Genomic DNA, 15000 nt, shown 5'->3' with positions numbered 1-15000 from the left:
TGTGTTGGGCGAGTTTAACCTCGGCTCCACCATTGTTCTGCTGTTCGAAGCTCCAAAAGACTTCAGCTTCAGCCTGCGGACTGGACAGCGAATCAGAGTGGGCGAGGGTCTCGGCAGCCTCTGATTGGCTGAGCTGACTCAGACTCTGGGAGGTGCCTGGGGATAAGAAGATGTTGGAGACTTTGAGGATACATCTCTTAAATGCATTGTGGGTATGTTTCTCTTCACCAAATAAGAAGCAGAGACGACATTTTATATGACATGGACTCAAACTCCCAGAATGCCTTGTTCTTCATGACAGGAAAATGCCAAACCTCAGCACCACCTTTTTTCTGTTTCTTTGTCGGTCAGCTAGTAACACAACCTACAAACACCAATTTCTTAAACCCCACAAACAAAAGAAAACAAGAACATATTCATCACACACTTAGATTTTTATTGGAAATATTAAACTTCAGATTCATTTTTACAAACCCTTCATAAAAACTTTTTCCGTCCACTTTGAAGGTTCAAAGCTTTATTGTTCACACATTGTCCAAACATTGGTTCTGTTTCTATTAACGTCACAGATGTTAGCATTTAGCTCGCAAACACTTCTGTTCCAGCTGATGAACCCAACAGGAGGCCTGTGATTGGTCGAAAACGTGTGTATATTAATTATTGACTTTTGTTTATGGAAGTTGAACTGTGAATAGCTCTTTTTTCAAATATGGAACTATAAATAAATATTCTTTCTCAGCTGCTCTGTTTAAATATACTTCCTACTATAATTAAATAATCCTTTCCCCCAAAGTGTAAATACTCATGTCAGGACATTTGCTCTGGTTAGGACAAGTACTCATGTTAGGACAAGTACTCATGTTAGGACAAGTACTCATATGTTAGGACAAGTACTCATATGTTATGACAAGTACTCATATGTTAGGACAAGTACTCATATGTTAGGACAAGTACTCATATGTTAGGACAAGTACTCATATGTTAGGACAAGTACTCATATGTTAGGACAAGTACTCATATGTTAGGACAAGTACTCATATGTTAGGACAAGTGCTCATGTTAGGACAAGTGCTCATGTTAGGACAAGTACTCATATGTTAGGACAAGTACTCATATGTTATGACAAGTACTCGTATGTTAGGACAAGTACTCATGTTATGACAAGTACTCGTATGTTAGGACAAGTACTCATGTTATGACAAGTACTCGTATGTTAGGACAAGTACTCATGTTAGGACAAGTACTCATGTTAGGACAAGTACTCATGTTAGGACAAGTACTCATATGTTAGGACATTTGCTCATGTTAGGACAAGTACTCATGTTAGGACAAGTACTCATGTTAGGACAAGTACTCATGTTATGACAAGTACTCATGTTAGGACAAGTACTCATGTTAGGACAAGTACTCATATGTTAGGACAAGTACTCATATGTTAGGACATTTGCTCATGTTAGGACAAGTACTCATATGTTAGGACAAGTACTCATATGCTAGGACATTTGCTCATGTTAGGACAAGTACTCATGTTAGGACAAGTACTCATGTTAGGACAAGTACTCATGTTAGGACATTTGCTCATGTTAGGACAAGTACTCATGTTAGGACAAGTGCTCATGTTAGGACAAGTACTCATGTTAGGACAAGTACTCATATGTTAGGACAAGTACTCATGTTAGGACAAGTGCTCATATGTTAGGACAAGTGCTCATATGTTAGGACAAGTACTCATATGTTAGGACAAGTGCTCATGTTAGGACAAGTGCTCATGTTAGGACAAGTACTCATGTTAGGACAAGTACTCATGTTAGGACAAGTGCTCATATGTTAGGACAAGTGCTCATGTTAGGACAAGTACTCATGTTAGGACAAGTGCTCATGTTAGGACAAGTACTCATGTTAGGACAAGTACTCATGTTAGGACAAGTGCTCATGTTAGGACAAGTACTCATGTTAGGACAAGTACTCATGTTAGGACAAGTACTCATATGTTAGGACAAGTACTCATGTTAGGACAAGTGCTCATGTTAGGACAAGTACTCATGTTAGGACAAGTGCTCATGTTAGGACAAGTACTCATATTAGGACAAGTACTCATGTTAGGACAAGTACTCATATTAGGACAAGTAAATTAAATATAAAACATAATACATTATTTTACTCTTATTTGCTAATATTTATTTTATCCATTAAACTTTTCAAACATGATTGCATATTTTTAATTTTTTAATTCCATCCTTCAGAAAAGAACAAACACTAACACACACACGTTGGTCAGTCTTAGCCACTCCCCCTGCAGCACAACCAGCAACACAGCCAATAGGATGGTGGCGGGCAGCAGTTGCCGTAACGATGGAATCGAGGCTCAGCTAGACCGCCGTGTGACCAGCCATCGTCTGTAACCTCCTTCCCTAGCCACAGCTTCCCATCCCAGGCAGCGTCTGCAGGCCCCTCCCCCTCCTTATAGGCAGAGTTCCAGGAGGACAGGGAGCAGGAAGAGGTCTGCCGGGCCTTCATTCCGAGGAAGGAGGCCAAGTCCAAGTCCAGACCAGCCGCACCTCCTCGTGGCCGAGGTGTGTTCTGTCGACACTGAGGACACGGGATCCACACCTGAGCAGCCGGAGCAGAAGCAGATTATTCTACCTGATGGGAACTGCCTGCACCACATGGTCAAGTTTTTATAAACCAGGAAGTTCATAGACTGAAGTCTACAGATAATTATTTCAGAATTTTACAAAATATTTCATTTTATTTTAAAACTGAATGAACTATTGTTACATTAATTTCTATTTAGAAGCATAAAGCAACACAGAGCAACACAGAGCAACACAGAGCAATACAGAGCAACACAGAGCAACACAGAGCAATACAGAGCAACACAGAGCAACACAGACCAACACAGAGCAACACAGAGCAACACAGAGCAATACAGAGCAATACAGAGCAACACAGAGCAATACAGAGCAACACAGAGCAATACAGACCAACACAGTGCAATACAGAGCAATACAGAGCAACACAGAGCAATACAGACCAACACAGACCATCACAGAGCAACACAGACCAACACAGACCAACACAGAGCAATACAGAGCAATACAGAGCAACACAGAGCAATACAGAGCAACACAGTGCAATACAGACCAACACAGTGCAATACAGACCAACACAGACCATCACAGAGCAATACAGAGCAACACAGAGCAACACAGACCAACACAGAGCAACACAGACCAACACAGAGCAATACAGACCAACACAGACCAACACAGAGCAACACAGACCAACACAGAGCAACACATAGCAACACAGAGCAATACAGAGCAGTATAGAGTAGTATAGAGTAGAATAGAATAGAGTAGTATAGAGTAGAATAGAGTAGTATAGAGTAGTATAGAGTAGAATAGAATAGAGTAGTATAGAGCAGAATAGAGTAGTATAGAGTAGAATAGAATAGAGTAGTATAGAGCAGAATAGAGTAGTATAGAGTAGAATAGAATAGAGTAGTATAGAGCAGAATAGAGTAGTATAGAGTAGTATAGAATAGAATAGAGTAGTATAGAGCAGAATAGAGTAGTATAGAGCAGTATAGAGTAAAATAGAGTAGTATAGAGTAGTATAGAGTACAATAGAATAGAGTAGTATAGAGTAGAATAGAGTAGTATAGAGCAGTATAGAGTAAAATAGAGTAGTATAGAGTAGTATAGAGCAGAATAGAATAGAGTAGTATATATAGTATAGAGCAGTATAGAGCAGAATAGAGTAGTATAGAGTAGAATAGAGTAGTATAGAGCAGTATAGAGTAAAATAGAGTAGTATAGAGTAGAATAGTGTAGAATAGAGTAGTATAGAGTAGTATAGAGTAGTATAGAGCAGTATAGAGTAGAATATAGTAGAATAGAGTAGTATAGAGCAGTATAGAGTAGTATAGAGTAGTATAGAGTAGAATATAGTAGAATAGAGTAGTATAGAGCAGTATAGAGTAGTATAGAGTAGAATAGAGTAGAATAGAGCAGAATAGAATAGAGTAGTATAGAGTAGTATAGAGCAGAATAGAATAGAGTAGTATATAGTAGTATAGAGCAGTATATAGCAGAATAGAGCAGTATAGAGTAGAATAGTGTAGAATAGAGTAGTATAGAGTAGTATAGAGTAGTATAGAGCAGTATAGAGTAGAATATAGTAGAATAGAGTAGTATAGAGCAGTATAGAGTAGTATAGAGTAGAATAGAGTAGAATAGAGCAGAATAGAATAGAGTAGTATAGAGTAGTATAGAGCAGAATAGAATAGAGTAGTATATAGTAGTATAGAGCAGTATATAGCAGAATAGAGCAGTATAGAGTAGAATAGTGTAGAATAGAGTAGTATAGAGTAGTATAGAGCAGTATAGAGTAGTATAGAGTAGTATAGAGCAGAATAGAGTAGAATAGAGCAGAATAGAGCAGTATAGAGTAGAATAGAATAGAGTAGTATAGAGTAGTATAGAGCAGTATAGAGCAGAATAGAGTAGTATAGAGTAGAATAGAGTAGAATAGTGTAGAATAGAGTAGTATAGAGTAGAATAGTGTAGAATAGTGTAGAATAGAGTAGTATAGGGGGGAAACGTAATTTCGATTTCACTGTATGTCTGACATATTTTGGAATTGACAAATAAAGAACCTTGAACCTTGAACCTTGTATAGAGTAGTATAGAGCAGTATAGAGCAGAATAGAGTAGCATAGAGTAGAATAGAGCAGTATAGAGTAGAATAGAGCAGTATAGTGTAGTATGGAGTAAAATAGAGTAGTATAGAGTAGAATAGAGTAGAATAGAGTAGTATAGAGTAGAATAGAGTAGTATAGAGTAGTATAGAGTAGTATAGAGCAGAATAGAATAGAGTAGTATAGAGTAGAATAGTGTAGAATAGAGTAGTATAGAGTAGTATAGAGTAGTATAGAGCAGTATAGAGCAGAATAGAGCAGAATAGAGTAGAATAGAGCAGAATAGAGCAGTATAGAGTAGTATAGAGTAGAATAGAATAGAGTAGTATAGAGCAGTATAGAGCAGTATCGAGCAGAATAGAGTAGAATAGAGCAGTATAGAGCAGTATAGAGTAGAATAGAGCAGAATAGTGTAGAATAGAGTAATATAGAGTAGTATAGAGTAGTATAGAGTAGAATAGAATAGAGTAGTATAGAGTAGTATAGATCAGAATAGAGCAGAATAGAGCAGTATAGAGCAGTATAGAGTAGTATAGAGTAGAATAGAATAGAGTAGACTAGAGTAGTATAGAGTAGAATAGAGTAGAATTGAGTAGTATAGAGTATTATAGAGCAACATCAAGCAGAGGATGTCTGTCCTAGGACTTTGTTAGTCAGGTGAACGTTGATGATGTCATAAATCACCTGTTCATTGATCACTGTGTCTAGCCTCTTTAGACACGACTGGCAGAAGGCGTGGCCACAGTGCAGACGCCGTGGCAACCTGGTTGCCAGGTCATAGCTACCAAAGCACACAATGCACACTAGTTCCTGCCTCTTTGGTGACATCACTGTCTCCATGGCAACAGTAAAGGGAGGAGATGGGAGGTGCTCACAGGTCACTTCCTGTTCTTCTTTCATTGTTGTGTTGTTTGACATTCTGAAAGGTGTGAACAAAAACATTAACATTATTTTTAATTATCTGATTTTTACTACCTGTTTCATAGAAATCCTCCATGTTGATAGAAATCTTCCAATCACATGATTGTGTCTGCCTGCTGTCCAGTTTTTTTAGTAAGCGGACACTTACCTTAAACGTCTACTTTTTTACATCACACTCGCTTCGTTTTTAAAATTCATATTCAGGCTTCTTCTGCGTCTCGTCATCTGCCGTCTTCTCTCTCCCTGTCTCTCTCCCTCTCTCCCTCTGTCTCTCTGTCTCTCTGTCTCTCTGTCTCTCTGTCTCTCTGCTTGTTCTCTGTTCTTCTTTAACTTGGTGCTTTCTGAGGTTATGTTCTTCTTTCCTTGCTGTCTCTCTTTAGTTTCTATTCCAGCTCTTCTTTTTCCTTTATTGTCTTCTTATGTTTTTTTTCTCGTCTTTTCGTCACTTCGTCCTTTTTCTTGGTTTTCTTGTCTCTTCTCTTATTGTTCGTCGTCCGTCCTTGTGTTGGGTTGCTCTCTGGTTCAGAGGGAGAGCGGGGGAGGGGGGGCTTTATTAATAATTGAGCCTCACTCAGCCGGCTGACACAGACGCTCTGTTGAAACAGTTTCAATGAACTTTTTCTTAACAAAATAAATTAAGGTTTAGAATAAACAAAGGTTTTATTACAAACACATAAAATGATCAATAAAAAAAGAATAACAATTATATATTCACATTTTAAATACATTTATATAAAGGTAAAAATAAAAAAATTCAAACATCATGAAAACAGTTTGAATTAAAGAGATTTTAAATAAAATCTTACACAATTATAACATTTAAAAACAACAACCTCTGAAGTGAAACATGATCAGCTGATCCCAGGTCGGCCTATCAGATTACAGCGCAATGTGGCCGGACTCAAGTTGCCTAGCAACAGAGAAAAAAAATAAATATATATATATGGGTGATGTCTCAGGAGGAAGAGCTTTGTATGAGACAAACCTCAGTGCAGATCCAATTATAATGATAAAAATAATTTTATTTATAAGCAGCTTTAAACAGATTTGTTTACAAAATGTTGGGTAAATTGATGGATGAGTTAACACTGATGGAGTCTTTACTCTGCAGCAGCCTCTACCATCAGTGTGTGAATGTGTGTGAATGGATGAGTTCATACTGATGGACTCTTTACTCTGCAGCAGCCTCTACCATCAGTGTGTGAATGTGTCTGAATGGATGAGTTCATACTGATGGACTCTTTACTCTGCAGCAGCCTCTACCATCAGTGTGTGAATGTGTAGGTGTGACTTGGGGTGTAAAAGTACTTTGAGGAGTCAGAAGACTAGAAAATAAATATACAATTTCAAGTCCATTTACCAAACATCAAAACGAGGATGGAAAGATTCAGAATGAAGGGTTAGCTGAGCTCTTTAAGCTGATGTTGAAGTGGCGTCCTAGGTGGTAGGTGCTGCAGCTCAGGGCTCAGGTAGCTCCTTATGTTGAAGCACAGTGTGTCCTGAAAGGATCTCTCAGACCGCCAGGTAATCACCTCTCTATGAAAGACTTGAATCCATCAACAACAAACTTGTGCAGCCAGAAACAATAAACTATTGTTCGAAAAATCGAGGTCTAAATGTCCCAGTTGTCTTTGAATGCAGCAGCAGCTGAACACACCTGAGAGGATCCTCAGCCCTCAGTTTGGTCTGCAGGCGGTCAAGAAGCCTGAGAGGTCAAACCGAGGAACACGATATACGTTTTAATGGCGTTAATCATCATAACAAACGAGTTAGAGGGGAAGAATTTATTTCTTAATGTACAAAAGAATTGATGCCCAACAAAAACCTTTTCTCTTTGCGCTTTCAAAATAAAATCACAAAATATAAATACTTCATGAAAACACGTCCCGACAGACACATTAAATGTGAATATATCAATAAAATATATCAAATATAAAGAATGAAAAAGTTCGTCTCCACGTATCGTTGTTTGTTTAATGAAATATTTCAAATTAAAACAGGCAACAGAAGTCTGACACTATTTTATTGATTTATATGTGAAAACTTTTCATCATTTTAAAGTCATTTCATGCCCATCTGGACTGATGGTCATCATGGCAACAGCAGAGACCACTTTGTGACAAATCAGCTGTTCAAAAATGTTTTCATTTTATTTTAAATTTGTTTGATTCTTTTTTACTTGTTTTTAAACTAAAACTTTATTTTTGTAAAACCTCTGACATCATACTTCCTGTTATGTGATCTCTCACGTCCTCTAGATGACCTCTGACCTCGAGATAGATTACAGATTTTACTTTTTGACTTGATGAGACACAAAACGGTCACTATGACTTCCTTCCTTGATATTTCCATTGCTTCCTTGTTTCCTTCTTCTCATCCTTCATTGTTTCCTCAGATGTAGGAAAGAAACATGTCTGAGTCAATCACAGTCCTGCTGTGTCATCACTTCCTCCTTCTGCAGCGGTAGCAGCAGGCAGGGCATCTACCCCGCTCCTCCTCCTCCCCTGCTTCCTTCACCATATATGGAGGTGGGGCAGAGCTTGACACGGCGTACGGGTTACTGTCGTTATTTTTTAAAGCCATTGGATTGGCAATCACTGTGGCGTCATCCGATGGGCGGAGCTTAGCGCGGGGAATGATCACCTCTCCATAAGGGTTCTCCAGGGAGACGTTGATGTTTGACATCACGACGTGTCAAAGTAGGGCGGTCCTGAAGATGATCAACCACCGGAATAATCAGGCAGCTGTCGAATCAGAAGACACAAGGAAGTCAGGACAAGAGAGGAAGAAAACAAGGAAGAAAGAAGCCATTCACATGAATCCTCAGTTTGGGTATAAAAAGACACCAAATACAAAATGTTGGAGAAGAATCTGAACGAGTGAAACCATCAGAGGTCATGATGTCATCAGACAAAGTTCCAAAAACATATTTTAACATGCAGCTCTAAGATAAGATAAACCTTTATTCATCTCGTAAGCAGAGACATTTACAGTGTGACAGCAGCAAAGCAGAAGAAAAATCACACAGTGCAAACAATTAAAATAGATAAAAATAAAAGTGTAGAAAGAAAAAAAATATGCATCAAAACAATAGATGTAGATGTATAAACAGCATAAACACGATCTCACTGCAGGAGACAGACTCTAGTGGACACTGGAGGAACTGCAGCTATAAAGTTGGACATTTTAACATAGAGCTCTATGGAGACTGACTCACTGCAGGAGACAGACTCTAGTGGACACTGGAGGAACTGCAGCTGTAAAGTTGGACATTTTAACATAGAGCTCTATGGAGACTGACTCACTGCAGGAGACAGACTCTAGTGGACACTGGAGGAACTGCAGCTGTAAAGTTGGACATTTTAACATAGAGCTCTATGGAGACTGACTCACTGCAGGAGACAGACTCTAGTGGACACTGGAGGAACTGCAGCTGTAAAGTTGGACATTTTAACATAGAGCTCTATGGAGACTGACTCACTGCAGGAGACAGACTCTAGTGGACACTGGAGGAACTGCAGCTGTAAAGTTGGACATTTTAACATAGAGCTCTATGGAGACTGACTCACTGCAGGAGACAGACTCTAGTGGACACTGGAGGAACTGCAGCTGTAAAGTTGGACATTTTAACAGAGAGCTCTATGGAGACTGACTCACTGCAGGAGACAGACTCTAGTGGACACTGGAGGAACTGCAGCTGTAAAGTTGGACATTTTAACATAGAGCTCTATGGAGACTGACTCACTGCAGGAGACAGACTCTAGTGGACACTGGAGGAACTGCAGCTGTAAAGTTGGACATTTTAACATAGAGCTCTATGGAGACTGACTCACTGCAGGAGACAGACTCTAGTGGACACTGGAGGAACTGCAGCTGTAAAGTTGGACATTTTAACATAGAGCTCTATGGAGACTGACTCACTGCAGGAGACAGACTCTAGTGGACACTGGAGGAACTGCAGCTGTAAAGTTGGACATTTTAACATAGAGCTCTATGGAGACTGACTCACTGCAGGAGACAGACTCTAGTGGACACTGGAGGAACTGCAGCTGTAAAGTTGGACATTTTAACATAGAGCTCTATGGAGACTGACTCACTGCAGGAGACAGACTCTAGTGGACACTGGAGGAACTGCAGCTGTAAAGTTGGACATTTTAACATAGAGCTCTATGGAGACTGACTCACTGCAGGAGACAGACTCTAGTGGACACTGGAGGAACTGCTTGCACTAATATTTATTTTTCAACAGCTTGGATGCAGTTCAGTGTGAACATCAGACACACAGTGAGATCATGCTGTGCTCTGATGTCTGCTCCAATGCTGCTCTTTAGCGCCCCCTGTCAGTGATTGTTTTAAAATGATGTTAAAAAGCAGATTCCATGTCAGTCCGGCAAAACCTTCATAATCTACGTAAACATTTGAGTCTGACTGAAGTTAAAATGGATAATGAGGTTGGAAGTCGGCTTATGTTCACGCTCCATCCGAACCAAACTAGAAGTCTGAGCTGCTGCACACTGGGATGTGACAGTACCTGAGTTTTCTTATTTTGATAGAATTCTCATTCAAATCAAATGATATCACTTCCTGTTTGATACAACAGCAACAAAAATAGACTCCAAGACACTACTGCAGGTAAACTCCTGCATGCTGTTTACTTAAAGACGTCAGCCACTTTTATAAAACACGCTGGAGCTGCAGAGGAGACTCTGACTCCTTTAATGAAATCTAAAAGCTTCTCTTTGATACCATCAGAAAAATCACACCTGCTGTCACAGTTTCTGCGGCGGGTTTTCACCTGGAAGTGAAACAACGATGTTGCTTGACTTCCCTCAACCATCAACACAAGTGTCTGGTTTAGTGCCAAAAGTAAATAGTAGAAGAAGAAATGAGATCAGCATCATCCACTGAATCATGTTCATGTTTTTACTGTTTTTAACTTGATTATCGACGATGATTTGAGAAATAAAGTCAAAAGGAAGTCCAACACTGAGAGCGCCCCCTCCTGGAGAGGAGTGACACATCTTAGTGCTTGTCAGACAAGTTCAGAAGAACCATGAAATGATGTGAAGAGATAAAACTGTAAACACTCTGAGATCCACTCAGTCAGATTCACCTGCAGATTAAGAATAAAACAAAGACCTGTTTCACCTGACTCACCTGGTAACACCTGCACACACTCCTTCACAAGTCTTCTTCTGTTCCTCTGAAGAGACACACGTCTTCTTCTTCACCTGTTTTCTTCTACTTCTTCTTCTGTGTGTCGTCGTCTCTGTTTAAAGTCACAAAGTGAAGAAACAATCAAATCTTTCTCTCTCTCTCTTCTTATCGCTGTGTGTGGAGCTCACTCGCCCGCCTCGCCCAAACCTGTTCAACCTGCTGACACTCCTCTCTCCCCCCCCCCCCCCCCCCCCCCCCCACCCCCCACCCCAGGAGTTTGAGGAACTCTGGTCATGTTCATGAACAGTGATGATTATTATTGGACCAATTTATGATTCAGACAGATTGATGTCTTTTGAATCAGCTGATTTGAATTTTAAGCAGTAAAAAAAACAACTTCAAAACCGAGCTCTGACATCAGAGTACACCTTTAGTCCAACTGAGTGTCAACAACCGGTTAAACAGAAACCTGTCATTCGCCTTCATATAAACCCCGCCCACACTCCGCCCTGATTGGCTGGTATTTACAGGTTTCAACACAGTATTTTGAATATTTTTATACGTTCATCAAACAGGAATTAAAACTATTGAAACGACAAACAGGAAACAAAACAATCTTTTAAAAGTTGTCATCACTTTAAAGAAAAAGCAGACGGACACATTTACCTTTCAGTTCATCTTTATTTAAAGACATTATCCTGATGTTTAAATATCTTCTTTTAAACCTGTATAAGGCGGGATTAGTACCTGAACAGGTATGTTTAATAATAATAATAATAATAATAATAATAATATATCCTGACTGTAAATGTTCCCTCATGCTTAATAGTGATTTGTTAAATGTAGATATTATCACATGGGAAATAATGTTCAATATGGTCTAATCTTTATTATTTATATTTGTTTAGCCCCGCCCCCTTTCTTTCCGTTTCCCGCGGAAGCCCCTCCCGGTTAGCGTTAGCTTCCTAGCACAGTACCGGACGACAGCAGGAGTATCCGGGGAAACGGAGCAGAAACCCGGGGCAGAGGACGGAATGATCCCGGCGGAGGAAGACCGAGGAGCGCGGTGACCGGACAGCGAGTCTCCCGCCAAACGAACCGTTTACTCGGCGCCTTTAAAGAGCCGAAGAGACGCCGAAAAACACCGAACCTCTCCCGAGTCTCCCTCCTCCTCCTCGGGCTGCTTCTTCGTCTCTCACCGGGGAACCGGACTCCCTCAGGTGCTTACTGTCTGGTTACTCCTGTTAATCCTTTTAAAATAAAGTTTCACAGTTTTCTGTGATCTGCTGTCGTCGTTAGCCTGCTGCTCCATTAGTTCAGACGGGAGAGAGGCTAGCGTTAGCCTGCTGCTCCATTAGTTTAGACGGGAGAGAGGCTAGCGTTAGCCTGTTGCTCCATTAGTTCAGACGGGAGAGAGGCTAGCGTTAGCCTGCTGCTCCATTAGTTTAGACGGGAGAGGGTAGCGTTAGCCTGCTGCTCCATTAGTTCAGACGAGAGAGAGGCTATCGTTAGCTTAGCTTCAGTTTAGCAGCGGCTCTGATGGAATGTGAAAAGTCCACTGACGTTAAAGATGTTTTTAGATAAAAGCAGGTTAAACATTAAACAGTTTACACTGACACACCTCCTACCTAAGGCCCCGCCCTCAACACCTGGACCAGGCTCTAGAATAAAGGTGGATTTAATCATGTCAGATACTGCTGCTTCAACAGGAAGTGTCCTTTTACCCATTAGCAAACCAACCATATTGAATCCATAGAAGTTTGAATACCACCTTAATGTTTGTCTGATGAACATTTCTGGAAAGTTCTGGAGGATAGTAACCAATCAGCCGGTTTGTTTCTTTGTTTGGGTCCAGAATCAGTTTAAATGGATGTCAGTGACAGGTCATTTAAAGATTTACAGGTGAGTCTCAGGTGTGAATAATAATTCAACATGCTGCTGATCACTGAAGAGTGAACCCTCAAACATTCAGGCTCGCTGTGAATATTAATGTGTAGCTTCTGTGATCATATACAGTTACACAAACACGTCCACTGTTCATTAATTAGAAATGTCTGATTTAAAGAGGTGCTTTTTCAGAGTCTTCAGTCGAGGAAAATGAGGATGATAGTTTATTATATGATGTAAATATGTCTCTACAGTTAATGCACTGTCTGGATCCTGCAGCTGTCAAACGGGGAACTTCAGTGTCTAACCTCTCACACTAACGTTTCAAAGAGACTTGTGTCAGTATTTAAGGTCTGAGTCGCCATCCTTCCTCACTTTAGTCGAGGTTAAAGAGATGAACGGCGCAGACCGATAGGTGCGTTCAATTACCCTCGTAAATCTGAGTTTCAGCCACACATTCGGGGGCGGGGCATCATTCCTTCTAGATCCGCCCCTGACCTGGAATAATCTCCTTCACAGGAAACAAACATGATGCTAAATGTGGCTAGCTGTTGGCCTGCGTTTAATTTGTCATGCTTGCTGTTGTTGCCATGGTGATGTTTGTTGTTCTTCCTGTGAGCAGAGACAATCACTGTGTCTGAAATCACCCGTTCCCTACAGTGAGTTTACACTCCTCGCTCGCCGGCCGCTGACAGTGACGTCATGAAAACATGCAGCTTAGAAGTGTCTGAGGATCAATAATAATAACGTAAATAACAGCGCGAGTAATAATGGTTTTACCATGGTTACTATTCCTCTAGTCACTTCCTGTCTGACCTTTAACCTTTACATGTTGAAGAGGAGATGTGACCTTTGACCTTTACATGTTGAAGAGGAGATGTGACCTTTAACCTTTACATGTTGAAGAGATGTGACCTTTAACCTTTACATGTTGAAGAGGAGATGTGACCTTTGACCTTTACATGTTGAAGAGGAGATGTGACCTTTAACCTTTACATGTTGAAGAGATGTGACCTTTAACCTTTACATGTTGAAGAGGAGATGTGACCTTTAACCTTTACATGTTGAAGAGATGTGACCTTTAACCTTTACATGTTGAAGAGATGTGACCTTTAACCTTTACATGTTGAAGAGGAGATGTGACCTTTGACCTTTACATGTTGAAGAGGAGATGTGACCTTTGACCTTTACATGTTGAAGAGGAGATGTGACCTTTGACCTTTACACGTTGAAGAGGAGATGTGACCTTTAAAGTAAAACATGTATCAGTTGTGATTAAGGAGCTGGTTTATATTTATATGTTGTCTCTCTCCTCACAGGACAATGAAACTTGTCTTCGCTCGCCCCTGTCCTTAGAGAGAGAGAGTGCGTGTGTGTGGATCCAGGATGGGGTTCGGTCGGGATCTGAGGAACTCCCATGAGGGTTTACTGAAGCTGCAGGACTGGGAGCTGAAGGTAACACTGAAGAAGATTAAAACTGAAAAGATCTCCACACTGTCACTGTGGCTAACTGTGTGTGTGTGTGTGTGTGTGTGTGTGTGTGTGTGTGTGTGTGTGTGTGTGTGTGTGTGTGTGTGTCTCTGTCTGTCTGTCTGTCTGTCTGTCTGTCTGTCTGTCTGTCTGTCTGTCTGTCTGTCTGTCTGTCTGTCTGTCTGTCTGTGTGTGTGTGTGTGTGTGTGTGTGTGTGTGTGTGCTCCCTCTAGCTGCTGGAGACGGTGAAGCGTTTCATGACTCTGCGGGTGAAGAGTGATAAAGAGTACGCCGCTCTGCTGCTCAGCATGACTCAGCAAACTGAGAAACAGGAAGCAGCTGATTACATCAGCACCGTCAGCAAGGTGAGGGACACACCTGTCCGTCAGAGCCCGCCCACTTTAACCTGTCCATCAGAGCCCGCCCACTTTAACCTGTCAGTCAGAGCCCGCCCACTTTCACCTGTCAGTCAGAGCCCGCCCACTTTCACCTGTCAGTCAGAGCCCGCCCACTTTCACCTGTCCTTCAGAGCCCGCCCACTTTCACCTGTCATTCAGAGCCCGCCCACTTTCACCTGTCAGTCAGAGCCCGCCCACTTTCACCTGTCATTCAGAGCACGCCCACTTTCACCTGTCATTCAGAGCCCGCCCACTTTCACCTGTCATTCAGAGCCCGCCCACTTTCACCTGTCAGTCAGAGCCCGCCCACTTTCACCTGTCCATCAGAGCCCGCCCACTTTAACCTGTCATTCAGAGCCCGCCCACTTTCACCTGTCCTTCAGAGCCCGCCCACTTTCACCTGTCCTTCAGAGCCCGCCCACTTTCACCTGTCATTCAGAGCCCGCCCACTTTCACCTGTCCGTC

The 15000-nt window shown here is 41.2% G+C and overlaps 3 protein-coding genes and 1 long non-coding RNA gene across 8 annotated transcripts in view; 2 read left to right on the top strand and 2 right to left on the bottom strand.

Annotated features, from left to right (window-relative positions):
- Positions 1-741, top strand: part of pisd (phosphatidylserine decarboxylase) — a 25668-nt gene extending 24927 nt beyond the window's left edge. Inside the window, exon 9 of the mRNA XM_079364955.1 lies at positions 1-741. This exon is cut by the window's left edge and continues 146 nt beyond it. Within this exon, the coding sequence (XP_079221081.1) occupies positions 1-124 (124 nt within the window). The 3' untranslated portion in view covers positions 125-741.
- Positions 742-2166: 1425 nt separating this feature from the next.
- rnf224 (ring finger protein 224) lies at positions 2167-5621 on the bottom strand. Its single transcript, XM_079364869.1, has 2 exons — positions 5387-5621; positions 2167-2610 (listed from the first exon to the last, which is right to left on the bottom strand). Exons 1-2 carry the CDS (start codon positions 5618-5620, stop codon positions 2281-2283), a joined length of 564 nt encoding a protein of 187 aa, XP_079220995.1. The 5' UTR covers position 5621; the 3' UTR covers positions 2167-2280.
- A 1771-nt stretch (positions 5622-7392) lies between these two features.
- LOC306837594 lies at positions 7393-13705 on the bottom strand. 4 transcript variants are annotated; one of them, XR_013780975.1, is made up of 4 exons: positions 13590-13705; positions 13097-13558; positions 10781-10892; positions 7393-8367 (listed from the first exon to the last, which is right to left on the bottom strand). It is a non-coding gene; the product is annotated as an uncharacterized lncRNA (long non-coding RNA). The 4 variants fall into 4 exon arrangements; XR_013780974.1 differs by having other exon boundaries at positions 13097-13705; XR_013780976.1 differs by lacking the exons at positions 13097-13558; positions 13590-13705 and adding an exon at positions 12402-12825.
- The window catches only part of fer (fer (fps/fes related) tyrosine kinase), a 20485-nt gene continuing 17168 nt past the window's right edge, over positions 11684-15000 (top strand). For both annotated transcript variants that reach the window (XM_079365329.1, XM_079365328.1), the window contains exons 1-3: positions 11684-12000; positions 13987-14122; positions 14371-14502. In XM_079365329.1, coding sequence (XP_079221455.1) covers positions 14054-14122; positions 14371-14502 — 201 coding nt within the window. In that variant the 5' untranslated portion in view covers positions 11684-12000; positions 13987-14053. The remainder of the gene's footprint in view (positions 12001-13986; positions 14123-14370; positions 14503-15000) is intronic.

Source organism: Symphodus melops, assembly GCF_947650265.1.
Source record: "Symphodus melops genome assembly, chromosome: 16".
In the NCBI taxonomy this organism is placed as follows: Eukaryota; Metazoa; Chordata; class Actinopteri; order Labriformes; family Labridae; genus Symphodus; species Symphodus melops.
This window is presented reverse-complemented; position numbering and strand designations above follow the sequence as displayed.

What these genes read in the sequence shown, in the direction of transcription:
- rnf224 (XM_079364869.1), bottom strand. Translation starts at nt 5,620, where the DNA reads ATGTCAAACAACACAACAATGAAAGAAGAACAGGAAGTGACCTGTGAG. An exon ending in ACACAGTGATCAATGAACAG is followed by an intron (nt 2,611 to 5,386) that starts GTGATTTATGAC and finishes CCGGCTGCTCAG; the next exon opens with GTGTGGATCCCGTGTCCTCA.